Genomic DNA, 24,618 nt, shown 5'->3' with positions numbered 1-24,618 from the left:
CGTTACCTGTATAAAAGACACCTGGGAGCCAGAAATCTTTCTGGTTGAGAGGGGGTCAAATACTTATTTCCACCATTAAAATGCAAATCAATTTATAACATTTTTGACATGCGTTTTTCTGGATTTTGTTGTTGTTATTCTGTCTCTCACTGTTCAAATAAACCTACCATTAAAATTATAGACTGATCATTTCTTTGTCAGTGGGCAAACGTACAAAATCAGCAGGGGATCAAATACTTTTTTCCCTCACTGTATGTTACCTGCACTGCTTATTGCACGTTCTACATGAGGGCCTTGACATTTGTGAGTGTATCTGTCTTTCTATCCCCCTCCTGACTGGTTATGCACTCTGCTCTCTTCTCCAGAGGCCCTGCCCCTACTGGTGGGAGTGATCCAGTCTCCAGACTCCAAGGTCAAGGAGAATGTCAACGCCACAGAGAACTGCATCTCAGCCGTGGGCAAGGTCATGAGGTTCAGGCCCGAGTGTGCCAACGTCAACGAGATCCTTCCCCATTGGCTCTCCTGGCTGCCACTCAACGAAGACAAGGAGGAAGCTGTGCACACCTTCGACTTCCTGTGTGACCTTATTGAAAGGTGGGGGACTGACTTTACTGATTTGGGTTGTTCATTAGGCTCCGAACTGTAGTTAACTAACAAATGGGGAGTAACTAATTGAACTTAGCCAATAAGAAATGTTTTATTTAGCTTTCTGTTGCTATGAGTTTAGACATTTTCCATTGTGTCGACCTAATGAACGTGACCTATTTTTACTCTGTGGCTGTGGTAACTAGTGTAACCCATGGTTTATCTTGCTGTTTAGTTTCACTTTCTCTTAGTTTAGCTATTGGAACAGATCACTTCAAACCACAACTGCAATACAGTCAACAGACAATTATCCCATAGCTGCAATACAGGGAACAGAAAATTATCCCATAGCTGCAATACAGGGAACAGAAAATTATCCCATAGCTGCAATACAGGGAACAGAAAATTATCCCATAGCTGCAGGGTAAGTCTACTTTCCTCATTTCCTTTCATTGACAATTCATGTTCAACATGAACACCATAACTATCATTTACAGTTGTGTGGGTGTCATGATAGGTTTTGTGATCATTTAATATTCTATGTCTACAACAGGAATAAACAGTAAACATGGTTAAGTGGAAACTGGCAGTGCAGAATTTAATGGAATGTTTTTTAGATTAGTAATTCAATGAATGTAGAATAAAACAGAGGCAGTAAGTACATTTACACTAACACATTCCTTTCACTTTCTAATTCCAAGAAATCATGTGTTCCAGTAGAAGGACAGGTTGCAAAGTACTCTAGTGCCAGATATTGTGAAAGATTAGAGAAAACAAGTTAATGTTTAGAATATGAAATAGCTTCACGCTGCTGTACCCAGTTTGGACCATAGAGAAAGATAGGTTATCTTAATAGTTTGTATACTGGTTGTAGTTTTATTATCCTGAATGTATCTATCTAGACTAATAAACCCATGTGTCTGTTCATTCACTTTCTATAGATCCATGTTGGAACACAGAGGTAATTTTCAACAGGGCTCTTTTGTATAATTTAAGATTTTGATTAAGGGGTGCACTGTAAAGTAAACGGTTAAACCTACAATACTCTTATAGTTGGCTGATCTACAGTGAGGGAAAAAAGTATTTGATCCCCTGCTGATTTTGTATGTTTGCCCACTGACAAAGAAATGATCAGTCTATAATTTTAATGGTAGGTTTATTTGAACAGTGAGAGACAGAATAACAACAAAAAAATCCAGAAAAACGCATGTCAAAAATGTTATAAATTGATTTGCATTTTAATGAGGGAAATAAGTATTTGACCCCTCTGCAAAACATGACTTAGTACTTGGTGGCAAAACCCTTGTTGGCAATCACAGAGGTCAGACGTTTCTTGTAGTTGGCCACCAGGTTTGCACACATCTCAGGATGGATTTTGTTCCACTCCTCTTTGCAGATCTTCTCCAAGTCATTAAGGTTTCGAGGCTGACGTTTGGCAACTCGAACCTTCAGCTCCCTCCGAAGATTTTCTATGGGATTAAGGTCTGGAGACTGGCTAGGCCACTCCAGGATCTTAATGTGCTTCTTCTTGAGCCACTCCTTTGTTGCCTTGGCCATGTGTTTTGGGTCATTGTCATGCTGGAATACCCATCCACGACCCATTTTCAATGCCCTGGTTGAGGGAAGGAGGTTGTCACCCAAGATTTGACTGTACATGGCCCCGTCCATCGTCCCTTTGATGCGGTGAAGTTGTCCTGTCCCCTTAGCAGAAAAACACACCCAAAGCATAATATTTCCACCTCCATGTTTGACGGTGGGGATGGTGTTCTTGGGGTCATAGGCAGCATTACTCCTTCTCCAAACATGGCGAGTTGAGTTGATGCCAAAGAGCTCCATTTTGGTCTCATCTGACCACAACACTTTCACCCAGTTCTCATCTGAATCATTCAGATGTTCATTGGCAAACTTCAGACGGGTATGTATACGTGCTTTCTTGAGCAGGGGGACCTTGCGGGCGCAGCAGGATTTCAGTCCTTCACGGCGTAGTGTGTTACCAATTGTTTTCTTGGTAACTATGGTCCCAGCTGCCTTGAGATCATTGACAAAATCCTCCCGTGTAGTTCTGGGCTGATTCCTCACCGTTCTCATGATCATTGCAACTCCACGAGGTGAGATCTTGCATGGAGCCCCAGGCCGAGGGAGATTGACAGGTCTTTTGCGTTTCTGTTGTCACCTTCTCACCAAGCTGCTTCTTGATGGTCTTGTAGCCCATTCCAGCCTTGTGTAGGTCTACAATATTGTCCCTGACATCCTTGGAGAGCTCTTTGGTCTTGGCCATGGTGGAGAGTTTGGAATCTGATTGATTGATGGCTTCTGTGGACAGGTGTCTTTTATACAGGTAACACACTGAGATTATGAGCACTCCCTTTAAGAGTGTGCTCCTAATCTCAGCTCGTTACCTGTATAAAAGACACCTGGGAGCCAGAAATCTTTCTGATTGAGAGGGGGTCAAATACTTATTTCCCTCATTAAAATGCAAATCAATTTATAACATTTTTGACATGAGTGGAACAAAATCCCTCCTGAGATGTGTGCAAACCTGGTGGCCAACTACAAGAAACGTCTGACCTCTGTGATTGCCAACAAGGGTTTTGCCACCAAGTACTAAGTCATGTTTTGCAGAGGGGTCAAATACTTATTTCCCTCATTGAAATGCAAATCAATTTATAACATTTTTGACATGCGTTTTTTCTGGATTGTTTTGTTGTTATTCTGTCTCTCACTGTTCAAATAAACCTACCATTAAAATTATAGACTGATCATTTCTTTGTCAGTGGGCAAACGTACAAAATCAGCAGGGGATCAAATACTTGTTTCCCTCACTGTATGATCCAAATATCCATTGTTCCAATTAACACCAACATTAATACTTTTATAAATAACGTTTTTGATTTCTCTCTCTTGTCTAAGTGGCATACAAGATGAGGTACTACACAGTTGAGACTGGCAGTACTTTGGAATCTCATATTCAGTTTATGAGACAACTCAACAACACCACAAGATGTTTTACGGAAGTCAAGTCTCCAGTGGAGAGTGATGTCATCATGGCTTTCTGTCCCATCGTCTCCCGCGCTGGGACTGATATTGAAGCAGCACTGCAACAGATTCCAAGTACAGTAACTCATCCCAAATATAACTTCCCAAGCAATGTTATTTCCTTCTATACCAGATATTCTCTTTCCACACCAGATTTACTCAAAATGTACCAACGACATAAATTATATTACTAAATTCTTTATTTGAGATGCTTATTGGTTTATTTTGACGTATTCCCTCATTCTCTTGACAGCTGGTAAAGATGTCATTCTGGTAGTGCTGCATCACACCTTCAGCCCAGACTTCACTGTACCTGGCAGCAGCAGACTAGTGACCAGACGTGATGTAATACTCACAGTGGACTGTCTGTTCCATGAGAGCGAGGGAGGACTACTGGACTGTCCTCGTAATGATGCAGCAGTTAGCACGGTTCTGAAGAGGCTGAACATACAGCCAAAGGTAGCTAACCCTAATTCAAGGTTCAGGGAGGGCCACTCTCTTTAAATAGCTCAAAATGCAAAACCATATAGTTAACCAAAGTATTTTATTACACAGTTCTGATAGTGTAAGAGAAAATAAATAGTTGTAGTATGAATCAAATATTAGTATTTGTAATGAGTGTTTCCTATAGATTGGAGCTGAAGAATGGATCAGTATCCCTGAGCAGGGTAACAGGCGGGTAAGTACATTCACAATTTAGACTGTGTTACTGAACTCTGTAGCTGTCACACAGATTGTAATTGGGGTTTTGTATCAATGAATCATCATTGTGAGTACAGCATCTCTCTGTATTTGATGTACTGGATACTTCTTCATCTCTTTTTACAGACCGGACATCCTGTGGACTGTCTGTTCCATGAGAGCCAGGGAGGACTACTGGACTGTCCTCGCAATGATGCAGCAGTCAAAAAGATTAAGCAGAAGCTTGACATAGCTCTTATGGTATGATATCAATTAATCATAATTTTGAATACATCATCTCTGTATTTGATGTACTAATTCTTCCTCTCTTTTTTTTTACAGGCCAGAAATCGTGGCTGTCCAGCTTGGATTCCAAGCTTTGTCAAAGTATGTCATATCATTGCAAATTATAAAGTAACTATACATCAGCAACTACTACACTGAACAAAAATATTAACGCTACATGCAACAATTTCACAGATTTTACTGAGTTACAGTTCATATAAGGAAATCAGTCAATTGAAATAAATTCATTAAACCCTAATCTATGGATTTCACATGACTGGGAATACAGATATGCATCTGTTGGTCACAGATACCCTAAACAAATGGTAGGGGCGAGGATCAGAAAACCAGTCAATATCTGGTGTAACCACCATTTGCCTCATGTAGCGTGCCACATCTCCTTCACATAGAGCTGATCAGGCTTTTGATTGTGGCCGTTTGAATGTTGTCCCACTCCTCTTCAATGGCTGTGCGAAGTTGCTGGATATTGGCGGGAACTGGAACACACTGTTGTACACGTCAATCCAGAGCATCCCAAACATGCTCAATGGGTGACATGTCTGGTGAGTATGCAGGCCATGGAAGAACTGGGACATTTTCAGCTTCCAGGAATTGTGTACAGATCCTTGCGACATGGGGCCGTGCATTTTCATGCTGAAACATTAGGTGATGGCGGTGGATGAATGGCACGACAATGGGCCTCTGGAGCTCGTCATCGTATCTCTGTGCATTCAAATTGCCATCGATAAAATGCAATTGTGTTCGTTGTCCGTAGCTTATGCCTGCCCAGAACATAACCCAACTGCCACCATGGGGCACTCTGTTCACAACGTTGACATCCGAAACCGCTGGCCAACATGATGCCATACACGTGGTCTGCGGTTGTGAGGGCGGTTTAATCTAAAAAGACATTGGAGGCGGCTTATGGTAGAGAAATTAACATTAATTTATCTGGCAACAGCTCTGGTGGACATTCCTGCAGTCAGCATGCCAATTGCATGCTCCCTCAAAACTTGAGACATCTGTGGCATTGTGTTGTGACACAACCCAGCACAAGGTGCACCTGTGTAATGATCATGCTGTTTAATCAGCTTCTTGATATGCCACACCTGTCAGGTGGATGGATTATCTTGGCAAAGGAGAAATGCTCACTAACAGGGATGTAAACAAATTTGTGCACAAAATCTGAGAGAAATAAGCTTTTTGTGCGTTTTTATGGGATATTTTATTTCAGCTCATGAAACATGGGACCAACACTTTACATGTTGCGTTTATATTTTTGCTCAGTGTATTAAATATCCTCCTTTCTGTCTAGTGTTGGGGAGACACTTTAAATAGAAGTCAAACTTATGGATGGCATCTGCCATAATGTAGCTATTTAAACAAAAGTCAGAACTGCAGCATATCTCTGAAGCAGACAGGTCACTTTGAAATCATTATTTTCTTTCCAGTGGTTATGGTTTTCATGCTGCAGCTGCCTTCGTACAGTGTTTTCTTGCAGGATGTGGCACATCTGTGGCAAAAGTAGGTTCCAGTAGGTTTAAAGGATTCATTAATATCATCATTGTAATTACAGTAATAATCACAGGTCAAATCAACACTAACATCTTTTGTTTTATGTTTTCTAATATTTTCAAGATCATTGTCCCTCTGCAAGACCACGTTCCAGAATTTCTGATGAAGAGTATTCACTTTTGGCCTAACAATGAACACATGATAATATTTAGTTTGATTTCTGTAAATTAGGCCTGGCTATATCAATGTAACATTGTTCATCAAATGAATGGAAAATAATAAAGAAGAGGCAGGATCTGTGGAAGGGCACGAGTCTTAACATCACTGGTTATACCCTAGAGTCTATGTGTCAATCTGAGTAACACAAATAAGGGGTTAAATACTATATGTGTAAAAAAATATATACAGTACCAGTCAAATGTTTGGACACACCTACTCATTGCAGGGTTTTTCTTTATTTTTACTATTTTCTACATTGTAGAATAATAGTGAAGACATCAAAACTATGAAATAACACATATGGAGTCATGTAGTAACCAAAAAAGTGTTAAACAAATCAAAACATATTTTATATTTGAGACTGTTCAAATAGCCACCCTTTGCCTTGATGAGTGTGCCTTGAATTCTAAATAAATCACAGACAGTGTCACCAGCAAAGCACCCCCACACCATAACATCTCCTCCTCCATGCTTTACGGTGGGAAATACACATGCAGAGATCATCCGTTCACCCACACCGTGTCTCACAAAGCCACGGCGGTTGGAACCAAAAATCTCAAATTTTGACTCCAGACCAAAGGACAGATTTCCACAGGTCTAATGTCCATTACTCGTGTTTCTTGGCCCAAGCAGGTCTCTTCTTATTATTGGTGTCCTTTAGTAGTGGTTTCTTTGCAGCAATTCGACCATGAAGGCCTGATTCACACAGTCCCCTCTGAACAGTTGATGTTGAGATGTGTCTGTTACTTGAACTCTGTGAAGCATTTATTTGGGCTGCAATTTCTGAGGCTGGTAACTCTAATGAACTTATCCTCTGCAGCAGAGGTAACTTTTGGTCTTCCATTCCTGTGGAAAGTCAGTTTCATCATAGTGCTTGATGGTTTTTGCGACTGCATTTGGAGAAACGTTCAATGTTCTTGAAATGTTCCGTATTGACTGTCCTTCATGTCTTAAAGTAATGATGGACTGTTGTTTCTCTTTGCTTATTTGAGCTGTTCTTGCCATAATATGGACTTGGTCTTTTACCAAATAGGGCTATCTTCTGTATACCCCCCCTACCTTTTCACAACACAACTGATTGGCTCAAACGCATTAAGAAGGAAATAAATTCCACAAGTTAACTTTTAAGAAGGCACACCTGTTAATTGAAATGCATTCCAGGTGACTATCTCATGAAGCTGGTTGAGAGAATGCCAAGAGTGCGCAAAACTGTCATCAAGGCAAAGGGTGTCTATTTGAAGAATCTAAAATATAAAATATATTTTGATTTGTTTAACACTTTTTTGGTTACTACATGAGTCCATATGTGTTATTTCATAGTTTTGATGTCTTCACTATTATTCTACAATGTAGAAGAAAAACCATTGAATGAGTAGGTGTGTCTAAACTTTTGACTGGTACTGTACATATTTCCTGAGCTTTCTTATATCTCTTAGATATAGGACAGACACTTCAAAAATCTTATTCCTTATGAATTTCATATGTCAGCTTAAAATTAAAACGTTAGTACATGCATCCCACTTCTGACACCAGTGTAGTGAACAGTGGCAGAACCCGGGTTGCCTGACTCAAGGAATACTTTGATTGCCAGTGAACATCATAGGGATAGCTATGTATTTTGGAGGAGTTTGTAACAAGCATACAAAGGCTTCACTATTTTTGCAGTAGTTAAATCACTGAGCTGAGCTCAAAAGTGAGGGAAAAGGCTTTTGAACAAAACATTCCGAGGGCAACATTGCATTCTGGGACGTGTCCCCTGGTCGGGTTGTTGAAGTCAAGATGGCTGTAAACACCAAACGGAGACTAGAGCATGAAATAGGCCTTAAATGAAGTTACTTATTCAATAAAATCGTCCACCACCGCCAAGATCATTTAGCAGTAACATAACGTTTTGCAGAAAATTTATCCAACCTGTAGAGGAAGTGTTCATTCATACAGATATACAGGATCACGAGCAACTGCGGGATAAAGTCTCGTATGAATTCCGACGAGAGGGACTGTGAGTGTGCGCCACCACAGGCCGAGACATCCCCTGCAGGAGGATACGACAGGTCGGCATGGAGATAAATAGAGTGTCGTGGTTGGGGGAACAATGCATGTTTTGTATCGTAGCAATGAAATGTTTCCCAACTTGTGGTTTCTGGCTAGCTAGCTATGTGACTGAAATGTAAAATGAAGTGAAAGTACAACTGTCCTGCAGATTTCCAGGTAGGTAGCTAGGTAACTAGTTAACGTAGCCATCTACCTTAGATAGGCCTGAAAAGTGAATTTAGCAACACCTAGTTGGATAGCTAGCTATGCTACTTAGCTAGTTATTAACATAACTGTTAGGTAGATAGTTCGTTTGCTGTTCTGATTTCACGTTAGCGTACAGCTACGACGATGTATTGCAGAATTGTAACTATGTTACCGAAAATATTAGCTAGTTAGCTCACTATTGTATTATCAGCTGTCTATCACCTGAACGAATTTGCCGGCTAGTCGAAAAGCTAGTTAGCAAGCAAGCTGCACTGTCATCACTCTGTCTGCGTTAGCTAACTAGCTACTAGCTAGTTAGCCAACGTTAACTACTTGTGTTGGTCTTTGTCTAGATTTATATTCACTGTTCCTATAGCCATTTCATCATCAGTCAGGAGTTTGTTTACATTAACGTGAGATTAAATAGTGTTCGCTTGCTGTTAGCCACAATAACTATCTTAACTAGCTAGCTAACGTCGTTCAATTCGTTTCACTCTCTAGACAAGCTAGTTAATTTCTCTGCTATAGCTAGCTGTAGTAGGTAGGCTAGATGGTTCTGTCAACAGATTAAGCTACATATTCCTGACATGCTATTGATGTATTTGTTTGTTTAGAATACAAGAGGAGTCTGACATAGAAAACCCTGAAGCAAGCCGAATGTAAGTTTATTTTAAGTTGTCAGTCATGTCATTCTGTGATTAACATAGCTAGCTACAGTAAGTTAATTTAGTCAATCACCATGTTCTATCTATGGAATGCTAATATTTAATGTCTCCCTCCTTTCACTAACCAATGAATGTCCACCACCATTCTGTCAATGTGTCTCCATCCATGCACCTTTTAAATTAATCATTTTCCTATTTGGCTTCCACACACCATCCCTCCTGCATGGTCTGCTGATTGTAGCAGGCACACAGTGGATGCTGTGTCCCCAAGTTCCCATTGAAAATGGAAGTCTACATTCTTGAATGTCTAGGGGCTTACCTCTTTTCCAATGTAGAAACATTGATATTTATATATGACGTTAAGTTCCCTTTTTTAATGTTTATCACTTTGTGGATGTTGACATGACTGATTTCAGTGCTGTTTTGATTGAGACTCCCAGCCATGAGTTTCATAGCTCTTCAAGCTTCCAATTTGAACGGTCTCTCCAATGCAGGAAGCGAGCAGCCGCCAAGCATCTAATAGAGCGCTACTACCACCAGTTAACGGAGGGCTGTGGAAATGACTCGTGCTCGAATGCGTGGTGCGCTTCGTCCCAGGGCTTCCGCCGCTTGGACAACAATGCGGCCGCCGTCAAGGCCCTGGAGCTGTACAAGAGCAATGCCAGACTGTGCGACCTGCACCCCTCCAAGAAAGGCACCACAATGAACCATTGTGTAAAGGATGACTTCAAAGGTGTGTTGGCATCAGTGACTCATTCGTGCATTAGTACTTTTCGGAGTATTTCAATTGTTGTGCAGAATTTCAGAATCAGACCGTCGATCTTGACTGAACACTTAACTGAAATAGTTAACTTTTTAGCCGTAACTGGATATTTTATGTGTTGCGTTAATGAACTGTATTTCTTTGATGTGTTTCCAGATGTGAATTACCTAACAGAGGAAAAAGTGTATGAGATCCTACACATCTGTGCGGAGAAGGAGGACTACTCCCCTCTGATCCGGGTCATAGGACGGGTGTTCTCCAGCGCAGAGGGCCTGGTGCAGAGCTTCCGCCTGTCCAAACCACCCACCAAGGAGGAGCTGAAGTCCCTCCAGAGCAAGGACGAGGACAAAGACGAGGACGAGGAGGAAGCTGCTGCTATGGAGGAGGACTCGCCCGGCTCCTCATCCCGGTTAGACGGCGCTGCCTCGGGGGACAACGATGTGGGCAAGCTGGGTCCTGACGAGGTGTCTGTGGACATCGACGCGGTCAGGAGGGTCTACCAGAGACTGCTGTCCAATGATAAGATCGAAGCTGCCTTCCTCAACGCGCTGGTCTACCTGTCGCCCAACGTGGAATGTGACCTGACTTACCACAACGTCTACTCCCGGGACCCCAACTACCTGAACTTGTTTGTGGTGGTGATGGAGAACAGTAACCTCCACAGCCCAGACTACCTGGAGATCGCCCTGCCCCAGTTCTGCAGGGCCATGAGCAAGCTGCCCCTGCCCGCGCTGGCCAAGCTGGCCCGCCTGTGGTCTCACTACAGTGCGGAGCGCATCCACCGCATAATGGAGACCTTCCAGCAGCTCATCACCTACAAGGTAGCTAGATTATTTTGGTATTTAGTATTATTTTCCTCTTTTATTATGCCTACGTAGAGCTATTAGATTCCTCTGTAATGAAAAGCACTATAAAATGAAATGTATGGTTATCATTATTAAGGTAGATTCTTTATACATTTTCACTTTTCCAAATTAAATATAGTATTATTTTCAATTACTAAGGTGGTCAGCAACGAGTTCAACAGCCGCAACCTGGTGAACGACGACGATGCGGTGGTGGCTGCCACCAAGTGCTTGAAGATCGTCTACTATGCCAACGTGCTGGGAGGGGAGGTGGACACGGAGCACAACGAAGAGGAGGATGACGAGCCCATCCCTGAGTCCAGCGAGTTGACGCTGCAGGAGCTGCTGGGGGAGGAGAGGAGGAACAAGAAGGGCCCCCGGGTGGACCCCCTGGAGACAGAGTTGACCATCCGGACGTCCGACAGCCGGCGGCCCCTCATCCCCTTCGAGGAGTTTGTCAACGAGCCCTTGAATGAAGTCCTAGAGATGGACAAGGACTACACATTCTTTAAAGTGGAGACAGAGAATAAGTTCTCCTTCATGACGTGTCCGTTCATCCTCAACGCCGTGACCAAGAACCTGGGCCTGTACTACGACAACCGCATCCGCATGTACAGCGAGCGACGCATCACAGTACTCTACAGCCTGGTGCAGGGACAGCAGCTCAACCCCTACCTGAGGCTTAAAGTACGCCGAGACCACATCATCGATGACGCCCTCGTCAGGGTAAGTCCAAGGCCCCGTTTAGTGTCTCCCACTCCGAAGTGTGCAGTTGTTTCGTCTACTCAAGGATTTAAAAGCATTGGAGTGGTGTTTGTACTGACTGGAGAGAGTGTCCACTATATTCCTCACACTAGTCTTAGCCCTTTCTTTTCATTCCATTCTTCCTGTTAGCTTGAGATGATCGCCATGGAGAATCCTGCAGACTTGAAGAAGCAGCTGTATGTGGAGTTTGAAGGAGAGCAAGGTGTAGATGAAGGAGGGGTTTCCAAAGAGTTCTTTCAGCTTGTCGTGGAGGAGATCTTCAACCCAGATATTGGTGAGAAACAAGAGTTGTCAGTCAGTCGGTCGAAACATAGCTGAACTCTCACTGTGAGACTGGGATTGGATGTGGTTGGTTTGTGTTGCTGTTGTGTTTTTATAAATGTCCTCGTCGTTACTACAGTGGATGTGGTTGGTTTGTGTTGCTGTTGTGTTTTTATAAATGTCCTCGTCGTTACTACAGTGGATGTGGTTGGTTAGTGTTGGATATTGTAAAGGTTGTTTCTTGTCTTTAACACAGCTTCCTTCTCCTCCTCAGGAATGTTTGCGTACGACGAGCGCACCAAGATGTTCTGGTTCAACCCATCCTCGTTTGAGAACGAGGGTCAGTTCACGCTGATCGGCATCGTCCTGGGCCTGGCCATCTACAACAACTGCATCCTGGACGTTCACTTCCCAATGGTGGTCTACAGAAAGCTCATGGGCAAGAAAGGAACCTTCCGGGACCTCGCAGACTCCAATCCGGTTAGTATTTGAAGTCCTGTTTATGAGTTTAATGATATTGAAACCCCAGAGTGGTATTTAGAGCTTTGTGCTGAGACATGGCTGTCGACTCCTATGGCGTTACATAATATATTACTTAGCAATTTATTTCAGGGCAATATAGACCTTAACAGCTAGATACCATTTGAAATTGTGGTATGTACGAAGGTAGACAACGGAGAGTGTTATTGATAGCGTGTTGCTGTCTGCTCTCCCCTGTGTCCTGTCCTGTTCTGTGTGCAGGTTCTGCACCAGAGTCTGAAGGAGCTGTTAGAGTACGAGGGTAGTGTGGAGGAGGACATGATGATCACCTTCCAGATATCCCAGACGGACCTGTTCGGAAACCCCCTCATGTACGACTTAAGGGAAAATGGGGATACAATTCCAGTCACCAACGAGAACAGAAAAGTGAGTTTCAAGAATTTGTGAAGAAAATTATTTCATTCTAAATCATGCTTTTAGACATGGAATTATTAGTGTTTTTTCTATTTTAGATGGAACTTATTTGACCAGTGGGGTTGAATAGAGTATAAGGTAGCGTCCAGAGAATCATACCGTTGTTTCATCTTGTGGTCTGCAGGAGTTTGTAGCTCAGTATGCAGAGTACATGCTGAATAAGAGCGTGGAGAAGCAGTTCAAAGCCTTCAGAAGAGGTTTTCACATGGTCACCAACGAGTCCCCGCTGAAATATTTATTCCGGCCGGAGGAAATCGAGCTGCTCATCTGTGGAAGCAGGGTAAGCTGTAGAAAATAGATGTATTTTTATTTTGTGTTTTGAATATCATTTTAACTCACCATAATGTCTCTGGCACATAGAACCTAGACTTTCAAGCACTTGAAGAAACCACAGAATACGATGGGGGCTACAGCAGAGATTCACGCATTATTAAGTAAGGAATTGCTTTATTTTAGGTGTGTGAAAGGACAGTCCAAACATTTTTGAAATTCAACTATTTGAACTGCTGCTGATATCCGGGACAGTGACCAAATCCCTGAATATGACACTAATATAAAGCATTGTCTGTACTTGACCAACCAGAGAGTTCTGGGAGACCTTGCACTCGTTTGCTGAGGAGCAGAAGAGGCTGTTCCTGCAGTTCACCACGGGCACAGACAGAGCCCCTGTCGGAGGCCTGGGCAAGCTCAAGATGATCATCGCCAAGAACGGCTCCGACACAGACAGGTGAGGACATCTTCCTTCTGCAGGCCCACAAAGATCACACTCACATCAGTTTGGAAACATGCAACTAGCAAATGTGTCATGTGTGATATATATATTTTAAATCTAACCATGTACTTTCAATGCATTTGGTTTTAGGGGAAATTGATGAATTGGCTTCAGATTACAGTGGAACATCAGGGTAATCCCATACCAAATGAATGGCCTTTGACCCCTTCCCTCTCTGCCCCTTTCTGCAGGTTACCCACATCTCACACCTGCTTTAACGTGCTGCTGCTCCCGGAGTACGACACCAAGGAGAAGCTGAGAGAGAGACTGCTCAAAGCCATCCTCTATGCCAAAGGGTTTGGCATGCTCTAGTCTGAGGCCATGGCTGCCACACTGCAAAAGGACTCCTTTTCACAACCTCCTCCTTCACCCATATCAGAAAAAACAATACGAAAGAAAGAAGACCAACCAACACAAAATCATTTGAGATGAGAAAATCAGAAAATAAACACAGTGGTTGTTATAAAGGTAGAGTGCTCTAGTAGTCCAGTTTGTCCGTGCCTGCTTCCCGATCTCTTGGAGCAGCTTCATTGAACTTCATGTGATCAAACGTACGTTTCCTTTCCCACGTTGTGTGAATGTGTTCCGAATGCATCCCGTATTTTATTTTTTTATGTACAGAGAGGATTTTTTCCCTTACTATTTATTTTAAGGTTGAAATTGGTTATTTTGATCCTTGACTGGATTAACACCTTTTTTTGGTGGTAAAGAGGAGGGCTGGGATTATTTAATAATATGGATTGGGACAATGAAAATGTAAGAAGCCATTTGTAAGAGAAGAAAAGGCTGCATCCATTCATGCTTTGCAGTCCCCATCTCTGTTACTTTGCGATCGCCTAAACCTTGTTGGGTTGTGTCCCTGTAGTCAGAAGCTGGTGTGACTAGGGAAACAGTGAGCTCTTGGAGTTAATATGATGTCCTGCCCCCCCACCTTCCATATTATTTTGCCTCTCGAACCAGACTCAGTTTTTCATGGAAGTGTTTGGAACTTCATTCAGACAGCATCTTCAGAAAATGTTTACCAAGAGCAGTCCTAAATGACACCCTATTCCCCATATAGTGTTCTACTTTCGACTAGGGCCCATTAGTGTGCCATTTGGGGGGGACACCATTATTTTCACCATTGGGAGCACTGAGAGTAGACTGAAACTTTGCCGGAGCTGTTGTAAGTGCACTTAGACATTTTCAGAATGTTTGGTTTTTTGGCCACAAGTGTACATGATTGTTCTCAAAGCATTATTTTCTAAAGTCTTCCTATGTTGCCCTTGTCTAACCAGTATTATATTGTAATCCTCAGTACATTTATATAATCAGAATGGCATTTATTCTGGATGTCTCCACATCAAGAAGACCAACCCCAAATATGTCCCAGGTTTAGCTAGAGTATCTTCCTTTAGAACCAAATCTAGAAGATTTGTCTCTGTGTAGAAAATAACTTACGACAGCCCTTTTACGTTTTGATTTGGCAAAGCTCGCTGCGAATTCCCTCAGCACTGGCACAGTAAACAGTTTATTTGTCTTTTAGTTTCTGGACAATTCGATAGGGATGTAATCACTGCTTAGGATTGTCAATGGATCCTGAATCCTGATGCGGTCTTTCTTTCAGTCTGTCGAGGCGTAAGCAGTCAGCCAGCTCAGCTCACAGTAATGCCACTAAACAACGGTGCTCAGGGCTGCTTGTGAAGAAGCTGCCCCAACAAATACATTTCAGATGTTGTGCCCTGAGCCTTCCCCTCCTCCATCGCTTTTTTGGGTTTCTGCTGTACCTCGTTTATTTGTATCTCTGTTTTGTACTGCTGAAGTTGCTGCTCACCTGAACATGTAAAAGGACTCTAGGGCCCAGTGAATGGAAAACGTTCACCCTGATGATCTTGGAAGGGAAGCAGTCAGTTTATAGGTTGGTTTGAATTAACGGTTACATTTTTTAAAAATTCTATTGATAAAAGGCTTAAAATCAAGTGTTGTGAAAACATGCTAAATAAAAGTGACTGCTTTTTTCTAACTTGTACTTGGTGAAGAGTTCATTTAATTTTTACTGTCTCGTACCCCCAGTGAAGTTAATCCAGACATGTTAATTTATTAACATTACAATTTATTCAACAACATTCAGTCGATTGGCTTAAAAGAGCCGAGTTGTTCAACCTCTGAAAAGAAGAGAACATATTACTGAAATTTCAAATAAGTTTGCATTTGATTTGACAGTTTAAGCTTCTTAGTTTAAACAAGTACAGTACAATCTGAGTTTAAGTGAAAATGACTTGGAAAGGATAATAAACCAAAAACAGTATTTTCAGATAATGTCCATTGCAACTGCCAACTGACCTAGACATTTCAAAAGCACACCAGCAGTCAAATTCAACTACCAGTATCTTTTGGATTCAAATACAGACCAATTTTGGACAATGATCTGTATTTCTTACAAAATAAAAACCTTTTGGTATCACTTTAAACATAGCAAACAAGCAGTACAAATATCTCCCCAACAAGTACATCCAGGGGAACCACTTCCTTCAAGTGAGTATTACAGCATTTCAGTACAGTTTACTTCATACCATGTTTACTGTATTTTTAAATATGTTTGACTCTATAGGTATACTTTTGACCAGAGGAGGCTGGTGGGAGGAGCTATAGGAGGCCGGCTCATTGTAATGGCTGGAATGGAATTAATGGAACGCTATCAAACATATGGAAACCACGTTTGACTCCGTTCCATTAATTCCACTGCAGCCATTACAATGAGCCCATCCTCTTATAGCGCATCCCACCAGCCTCCACTGCTTTTGACTAGTCAACAATGCAGTCTATGATTACAATCCACTTGGATGGAAAGCTATTTAGATCTAACCAGATCTAAATAGTGAGTATAGGCTATAGATTTACATTTAATATACACTTAATGTCCGTGTCTGTCAAATGTGTGGAGTAGAGTAGTAACACCGCATGTAACCATGTGTCCTTCATCACCTCATCCATCCTCCTGCCTGAGGGGTTTGACCCTGGCCTCCATGTTGCTGATGCGCTGCTTGACCTTGGCCTGGTATGTTTCCCACTCTGCAATCATTCTGGTGAACTTGATCGTCATGACCTCCATGTTGGTCTCCATCGTAAGGACTTTGTTCTCCATTTCTTTGGGGTCGGCCTTGTTTCCCAATTCCTCGTCAATGAGGTTGTCCTTCATCAGGATGGCCCTGCCTTTGTCCTCCAGAGCGTACTTGGCGTCAGGGTACTCAGTGAGCGCATCCATCAGGTCGTCTTTAGACAGGGCGAAGAGGTCAGAGTAACCTACGCTCCTGATGTTGGCTGTTCTCCTGTTGCCAGCCTTACTGCCCTTGATACCCAGGATACTGAGATCTCCGAAGTACGCCCCGTCGCTCAGCACACACCACTGTGTGACCCCGTCGTCCGCCACCACAGCAAGCTTCCCCTCTTTGATGATGTACATCTCTCTGCCGATGTCGCCCTTCTTACAGATGTAGTCTCCGGGGCTGAAGACCTGCGGCTGCAGCTTGAGCACCAGCTCGATCAGCAGGCCGGCTTCACAATCCTGGAAGATACGCACTTTCCTCAGTGTCTCCATGTGGACGTTGATGGCAATCTCAGCCTTTAGCTTGTCCGGCAGGTTCTTCAGCACCTCCTTCTCGTCGCAGGTCTTCTTCTCCGTCCACAGGTAGTCGAACCACTTGACCACCCTGGCCTCCAGGACCTTGGAGACTTTACGAAACTCCATGTACTGCTTGATGGAGTCGATCTTGGCCTGGAACTCGGCGCGTGCCGCGTTCATGTTGGAGATCATGGCGCCCACGTTACCGACAATGGTGGCAAAAATTAGCACTCCCGTGAGGAAGTCAGCGACGACAAACAGGTACTCGATGTCTCTGACAGGAGGCGGGGTCTCTCCAATGGTGGTCAGGGTCAGGGTGGACCAGTAGAGGCAGTAGACGTACTTCCTGGACAGCTGGCCCATCTCGGGGTCAGTGATGTTTGGGTACACCCAGGTGTCTGAGCCGAAGCCCAGGATTTTGGAGAGGGCGAAGAAGACACAGGCGTTCCAGTGGATGATGATCAGGATGTAAAGCACAAGGTTGCTGATTCGGAAAATGTTGGGGTAGTTCGTCCTGGTTTCTGTTCGGTCGAAGAACTCAAAGAGGCGCGCCATCTTGCCGAGGCGGTTGAATCTGAACTCTGGATTGTTGTAACCGTATGGAATGAAGGCAAGATCGGTAGGTATCATCGATATGATGTCAAATTTAAATTGCTTCTGGGCTCTGTAGCGTTCTTTTAGTTTCACTGGGTCCTTCACGAGCAATCCTTGTTCCAGGAAACCTGTTGATGACATTTCAAAGCTTTATTGCAAAAATCGTTAAACGAGACTATGTTAGTGGAAAATAATAAAGCAAAATATATTTTTAAAAGATATATGTGTGTGTGTGTGTGTGTGTATATATATGTATACAGTTGAAGTCGGAAGTTTACATAAACTTCGGTTGGTGTCATTAAAACTTGTTTTTCAACCACTCCACAAATGTATTGTTAACAAACTATAGTTTTGGCAAGTCGGTTAGGACATCTACTTTGTGCATGAGACAAGTAATTTTTCCAACAATTGTTTACAGACAGATTATTTCACTTATAATTCACTGTATCATAATTCCAGTGGGTCAGAAGTTCACATACACTAAACTGACTGTGCCTTTAAACAGCTTGGAAAATTCCAGAAAATTATGGCATGGCTTTAGAAGCATCTGATAGGCTAATTGACATAATTTGAGTCAATTTGAGGTGTACCTGTGGATATTTCTCTAGGCCTACCTTCAAACTCCATGTAAAATGAACTTTTTTTTTTATTATACGAACTGACAACATTTCTCCCAAATTCCAAATAAAAATATTGTCATTTAGAGCATTTATTTGCAGAAAATGAAAATGTATGTAAACTTCCGACTTCAACTGTATATACACTACCATTCAAAAGTTTGGACACACCTACTCAATCAAGGGTTTTTCTTTATTTTTACATTGTATAATAATAGTGAAGACATCAAAACTATGAAATAACACATATGGAATCATGTAGTAACCAAAAAAGTTTTGATGAGGTTATATTTGAAATAGCCACCCTTTCCCTTGATGACAGCTTTGCACACGCTTGGCATTCTCTCAACCAGCTTCATGAGGTAGTCACCTGGAATGGATTTCAATTTACAGGTGTGCCTTCATAAAAGTTAATTTGTGGAATTTATTTCCTTCTTAATGCGTTTGAGCCAATCAGTTGTGTTGTGACAAGGTTGGGGGGTGTACAGAAGATAGCCCTATTTGGTAAAAGACCAAGTCCATATTATGGCAAGAACAGCTCAAATAAGCAAAGAGAAATGACAGTCCATCATTACTTTAAGACATGAAGGTCAGTCAATACGGAACATCAAGAACTTTGAAACGTTTCTTCAAGTGCAGTCGCAAAACCCATCAAGCGCTATGATGAAACTGGCTCTAATGAAGACTGCGACAGGAATGGCAGACCCAGAGTTCATTAGAGTTACCAGCCTCAGAAATTTTAGCCCAAATAAATGCTTCACAGAGTTCAAGTAACAGACACATCTCAACATCAACTGTTCAGAGGGGACTGTGTGAATCAGGCCTTCATGGTCGAATTGCTGCAAAGAAACCACTACTAAAGGACAACAATAATAAGAAGAGACCTGCTTGGGCCAAGAAACACGAGCAATGGATATTAGACCGGTGGAAATGTGTCCTTTGGTCTGGAGTCCAAATTGGAGATTTTTGGTTCCAACCGCTGTGTCTTTGTGAGACGGGGTGTGGGTAAACGGATGATCTCCACATGTGTATTTCCCACCATAAAGCATGGAGGAGGAGGTGTTATGGTGTGGGGGTGCTTTGCTGGTGACGCTGTATTTAGAATTCAAGGCACACTTAACCAGCATTGCTACCACAGCATTCTACAGCGATACGCCATCCCATCTGGTTTGGGCTTAGTGGGACTATCATTTGTTTTTCAACAGGACAATGACCCCACACCTCCAGGCTGTGTAAGGGCTATTTTACCAAGAACGCGAGTGATGGAGTTCTGCATCAGATCACCTGGCCTCCACAATCCCCCGACCTCAACCCAATTGAGATGGTTTGGGATGAGTCCGAGCGCAGAGTGAAGGAAAAGCAGCCAACAAGTGCTCAGCATATGTGGGAACTCCTTCAAGACTGTTGGAAAAGCACTCCAGGTGAAGCTGGTTGAGAGAATGCCAAGAGTGTGCAAAGCTGTCATCAAGGAAAATGGTGGCTATTTGTAGATTCTCAAATATAAAATATACTTTGATTTGTTTAACACTTTTTTGTTTACTACATGATTCCATATGTGTTATTTTATAGTTTTGATGTGTTCACTATTATTCTACAATGTAAAAATAAAGAAAAACCCTTGAATGAGTAGGTGTGTCCAAACTTTTGACTGGTAGTGTATGTATGTAGGTGTGTATATATATACACAGTGCATTCGGAAAGTATTCAAACCCCTTCCCTTTTTCCACTGTTTGTTGCGTTAGTCTTATTCTAAAATGGATAAAATATTTTTTTCCCCCTCATCAATCTACACACAATACCCCATAATGACAAATCGAAAACAGGTTTTTAGAAATGTTTGCAAATGTATTACAAATAAAAAACAGAAATACCTTATTTACAAAAGTATTCAGAACATTTGCAATGAGATTTGAAGTTGAGCTCAGGTGCATCCTGTTTCCATTGATCATCCTTGAGATGTTTCTACAACTTGATTGGACATGATTTGGAAAGGCACACACTTGTCTATATAAGGTCTCACAGTTAACAGTGCATGTCAGAGCAAAAACCGAGCCATGAAGTCAAAGGAATTGTCCGTAGAGCTCCGAGACAGGATTGTGTTGAGGCACAGATCTGGGGAAGGGTACCAAAAAATTCTGCAGCATTGAAGGTCCCCAAGAACACAGTGGCCTCCATCATTCTTAAATGGAAGACGTTTTGAACCACAAAGACTCTTTTTGGAGCTGGCCACCCGGCCAAACTGAGCAATCGGGGGAGAAGGGCCTTGGTCAGGGAGGTGACCAAGAACCTGATGGTCACTCTGACAGAGCTCCAGAGTTCCTCCAGAAGTACAACCATCTCTGCAGCACTACACCAATCAGGCCTTTATGGTAGAGTGGCCAGACGGAAGCCCTCCTCAGTAAAAGGCACATGACAGCCCGCTTGGAGTTTGCCAAAAGGCAGCTAAAGGACTCTCAGACCATGAGAAACAAGATTCTCTGGTCTGATGAAAGCAAGATTGAACTCTTTGGCCTGAATGCCAAGCATCATGTCTGGAGGAAACCTGGCACCATCCCTACGGTGAAGCATGGGGGTGGCAGCATCATGCTTGTGGGGATATTATTCAGTGGCAGGGACTGGGAAACAAGTCAGGATCGAGGGAAAGATGAACAGAGCAAAGTACAGAGAGACCCTTGATGAAAACCTGCTCTAGAGCGCTCAGGACCTCAAACTGGGGCGAAGGTTCACCTTCCAACATGACAACAACCCTAAGCACACAGCCAAGACAACGCAAGAGTGTCTTCGGGACAAGTCTCTGAATGTCCTTGAGTGGCCCAGCCAGAGCCCAGATTTGAACCCGATCGAAAATCTCTGGAGAGACTTGAAAATAGCTGTGCAGCGACGCTCCCCATCCAACCTGACAGAGCTTGAGAGGATCTGCAGAGAAGAATGGGAGAAACTCCCCAAATAAAGTTGTGCCAAGCTTGTAGCGTCATACCCAAGAAGACTCGAGGCTGGAATCGCTGCCAAAGGTGCTTCAACAAAGTACTGAGTAAAGGGTCTGAATACTTATGTAAATGTGATATTTAAGTTTCTTATTTTTAATAAACTTGCAAAAATGTCTAAAAACCTGTTTTTGCCATATCATTATGTGGTATTGTGTGTAGATTGATGAGGGGGGGAAATAACTATTTAATCAATTTTAGAATTAGGCTGTAACGTAACAAAATGTGGAAAAAGTCAAGGGTTCTGAATACTTTCCGAAGGCACTGTGTGTGTGTGTATGTGTGTATATATATTTACAAAAATGTATATGGGGGATTGGAAATGATGCAGACAATTACATTGGAAGCTACAATCTATCTGCAATATTAAAGCTAATTTACCCACTAAAATAATTCAATATTATAAAAAATAAAAACGAGGCTATGCTATGCTATGTAGAAATTATTTAAACAACTTCAACCCTAAACAAGAATGATTTTACCTGTCCTAGATCTCACAAACGTGTCAATGTAATAGATGACATCTGAAGTGTAGTCGAGAACCATCCACAGTATTACGTAGTTGGCCTGCAGGTCATTGAAACTAGCCCTGGGAGACAAGCAGAAAAACATGAGTATTGATCATTTCCAATTACTCAACAACATCTTGGGAAACCTTAAAACTGGAATTCTAAAGCAGCACACACCTTGGCACCAGAAGCATCAAGTTGTAAAATGTTGGGACAGCTACTATTGTCAGCCAATGGTAGTACATATCTGTAGCGGGGTCAATGATCCACACTTCTTTCCTGAAAGAAACATCAAATAAAAATCTCTTTCCTGTTAACTTATATCATTTTTTGGGTTTATACATATAAGACATCTATATAACCATAGAAACGGAATATACTTACGGGGGTTCAGGTTTCTTATCATCCGGCTTCTTATCAGGCGGCTTCGGGGGATCAGGTTTCTTATCATCCTTTTTCTCATCCTTCTTGCTGAACAATTATTATTATTTATTTTACACATAATATTATACATCTCAATGAAGCATGTACTAACTACAGCACAGCACACTGTTATACAAGGGGAAAATAAGAGGATATCTATAGGGGGTGGAATCAACTAAGCCTCGTTCCACCATCCTGATCTCGCGAGCTTACGTTCTGTTTCTCTATACGAAGCAGAGGAGGCTGGTGGAAGGAGCTATAGGCGGACAGGCTTATTATAATGGCTGGCATGGAATAAATGGAAGGAGTGAAACGTGTTTCCATATGTTTGATGTGTTTGATACCATTCCATTTATTCCATAAAAATGAGCCTGTCCTCCTATAGCTCCTTCCACCAGCCTCCACTGATACGAAGTGAAAGGAAACGAAAGCGCAGCAGTCTGGATGGTGGATCAGGCTAATCAACTGAGCTAACTTCACTCTTACAGATTTGTTTGGAGATATTGGATCATAATGTTCATGGAGAGTGTTATTTGGTTTCAATTAGGTTTTCCATTGCATGAAACTATGTGCAATGATTTATCAAGACCAGAGGGGGGCAGCGTGCTACAGTTGGGTAAGAGAGTGGTGACAGGTCTCTTGGCTTTCTACTGGTATTACTTTGTCATTTCACTACTCCTCCAGTATGACATTTATAAATATGTATCTGGTCACAATTATGTAACACAAAATACTATGGAGAGTGACAGGGAGGGGGAACAAAACCATGTACAGCTATTTATTTACAAGCATTTCGCTACACCCGCAATAACATCTGCTAAATATGTGTATGTGACCAATAACATTTGATTTGATTAGATTAGTGACTACCTACATAGTGAATTAAAGGTTCTAAATACTTATGTAAATGTGATATTTCCGTTTTTTATTTTAAATAAATTTGCAAACATTTCTAAAAACTTGTTTTTCCTTTGTCATTTTGGGGTATTGTGTGTAGATTGATGAGGGGGAAAAACTATCTAATACATTTTAGAATAAGGCTGTTACATAACAAAATGTGGAAAAAGTCAAGGGGTCTGAATACTTTTTATATCGATTTGACAAAAGCTGTATCCCATCTAGACATGACCCCTCTCTAGCGTTAACAGGAAGCTATAGTTGGTCCACTTACTCATCTTTGTTGTTGCAGTTGTTCATATTGTATGCCGCAAGGGGCCATTGACCGTTGCTTGAAAAAATATATCAATACACGTGTTAGCTTCAAATCTAAGTAGCTATTTCATTTCTAAGTCATAATAATTGCAGCATGAGAGAAAGAGAGTTTGAGAGAAACACAAACATATATACACACACGCGCACACACACACACACTGGGACTCACTTCCTCCTGCGGACTTGGTCAGAGAGTCTGGTGCTGGACATGCTTTCTGCCCTCCAGGCTTCTCTGAACTCTGTGTGTGACTTCAAGGTTGAGTCTAAAGGAAGGGCATCTGAGGGCTGACTACTGTGAGATGACCAGCTCTTCACCAACACCATGAAGCGAGACAGCCTGAGAGAAATGCATGAAGTTATTTTATTTTTAAAACTACATGTAATGTTGTTCAAACAATGAGAAAACAAGTATACACACATTATACATTATTAAGGATTTAAAAAATAAAGTATATTGACTTATTTCCGTTGTAGTCCTCAAAAAAAGAAATCTGCACTGACCTGGACATGCCTCCTGTCCCTGTGAAGGAGGGGTCCAGTTGGTCCTCATGGCTGCAGTGTAGAGAGGACACCAGGAAGAGAGTGAGGCATAACCTCCACCATGCTAAAAATATACACTGAAATTGTACTAGCTTGGGACATGTCAAAGTTTGTGTTTCCTGTGTTTGGAGTGTCACCACACTGCAATAAATTGTGATCACACAGAACGCTTCCTGGCATTCTAAAATGGAGTCTGTGTGTTGTTGGCTCTTCAAAGTAAAAGCTTGCTATTCCTAAGCTAAACCCAAGCTGGTAAAATCCTGTAACTGTCTTACCTGCTGCCACTCTCAATCTGGTCCAGGTTGTCAGGTGTGTTTACCGAACAGCGGCCGTGGCTGGGATAAGACTGCTCTGTGCAGATCTTAGGCATCTTGGTTTACTCTAGGGTCCCCAATGCATCAGGTTTGTGGACTGCTGTGAACAGAATAGAACAGTAGGATATATTAGAGTAGGATACATGTCAGTTTGATTATTTATAATGTTCATAGTCTCACAAGTCAGACAATTGTTTCTTAAATATTTCATATACATACAACAATAAACAGGGACATTTC

At 42.1% G+C, this 24,618-nt stretch overlaps 3 protein-coding genes across 4 annotated transcripts; 2 read left to right on the top strand and 1 right to left on the bottom strand.

The window, feature by feature from the left end:
- Window positions 1-826: 826 nt before the first annotated feature.
- LOC311109536 (uncharacterized protein) lies at window positions 827-4,569 on the top strand (the record flags this gene model as incomplete). Its single annotated transcript, XM_084152460.1, has 6 exons — window positions 827-1,009; window positions 1,527-1,546; window positions 3,496-3,696; window positions 3,875-4,080; window positions 4,253-4,300; window positions 4,450-4,569. The coding sequence occupies exons 2-6, from the start codon at window positions 1,531-1,533 to the stop codon at window positions 4,567-4,569; spliced, it is 591 nt and encodes a 196-aa protein (XP_084008586.1). The 5' UTR covers window positions 827-1,009; window positions 1,527-1,530.
- A 3,513-nt stretch (window positions 4,570-8,082) lies between these two features.
- On the top strand, window positions 8,083-15,592 carry LOC311109673 (ubiquitin-protein ligase E3A). 2 transcript variants are annotated; one of them, XM_084152635.1, is made up of 12 exons: window positions 8,083-8,529; window positions 9,174-9,218; window positions 9,719-9,957; window positions 10,144-10,808; window positions 10,992-11,558; window positions 11,727-11,871; window positions 12,133-12,338; window positions 12,600-12,764; window positions 12,937-13,092; window positions 13,173-13,246; window positions 13,396-13,539; window positions 13,776-15,592. In XM_084152635.1, coding segments are annotated over exons 2-12 (2,484 nt in total). In that variant the 5' UTR covers window positions 8,083-8,529; window positions 9,174-9,216; the 3' UTR covers window positions 13,897-15,592. The 2 variants fall into 2 exon arrangements, with proteins under 2 accessions (XP_084008761.1, XP_084008760.1); XM_084152634.1 differs by having other exon boundaries at window positions 8,084-8,372.
- Window positions 15,593-15,655: 63 nt separating this feature from the next.
- LOC311109629 (cyclic nucleotide-gated channel alpha-3-like) lies at window positions 15,656-24,229 on the bottom strand. The gene is made up of 7 exons (XM_084152573.1): window positions 24,026-24,229; window positions 23,694-23,861; window positions 23,484-23,540; window positions 22,274-22,360; window positions 22,067-22,168; window positions 21,863-21,969; window positions 15,656-17,907 (listed from the first exon to the last, which is right to left on the bottom strand). Exons 1-7 carry the CDS (start codon window positions 24,031-24,033, stop codon window positions 16,550-16,552), a joined length of 1,887 nt encoding a protein of 628 aa, XP_084008699.1. The 5' UTR covers window positions 24,034-24,229; the 3' UTR covers window positions 15,656-16,549.
- Window positions 24,230-24,618: the final 389 nt, after the last annotated feature.

This window comes from Coregonus lavaretus (genome assembly GCF_964263955.1).
Source record: "Coregonus lavaretus genome assembly, chromosome: 35".
Lineage (NCBI taxonomy): Eukaryota > Metazoa > Chordata > Actinopteri > Salmoniformes > Salmonidae > Coregonus > Coregonus lavaretus.
The sequence above is the reverse complement of the archived record's forward strand: the minus strand, read 5'-3'. Positions and strand labels throughout refer to the sequence as shown.

Excerpts from the sequence above, each read along its gene's own strand:
- LOC311109673 (XM_084152634.1), top strand. The coding sequence starts at position 8,299 with ATGAATTCCGACGAGAGGGACTGTGAGTGTGCGCCACCACAGGCCGAG. Across the intron at positions 13,247-13,395 it reads AGAGATTCACGCATTATTAA|AGAGTTCTGGGAGACCTTGC; the intron begins GTAAGGAATTGC and ends TTGACCAACCAG. Across the intron at positions 13,540-13,775 it reads AACGGCTCCGACACAGACAG|GTTACCCACATCTCACACCT; the intron begins GTGAGGACATCT and ends CCCTTTCTGCAG.
- LOC311109629 (XM_084152573.1), bottom strand. Across the intron at positions 22,361-23,483 it reads AACTGCAACAACAAAGATGA|CAAGAAGGATGAGAAAAAGG; the intron begins GTAAGTGGACCA and ends ATAATTGTTCAG. Across the intron at positions 21,970-22,066 it reads TTGATGCTTCTGGTGCCAAG|GGCTAGTTTCAATGACCTGC; the intron begins GTGTGTGCTGCT and ends CTTGTCTCCCAG.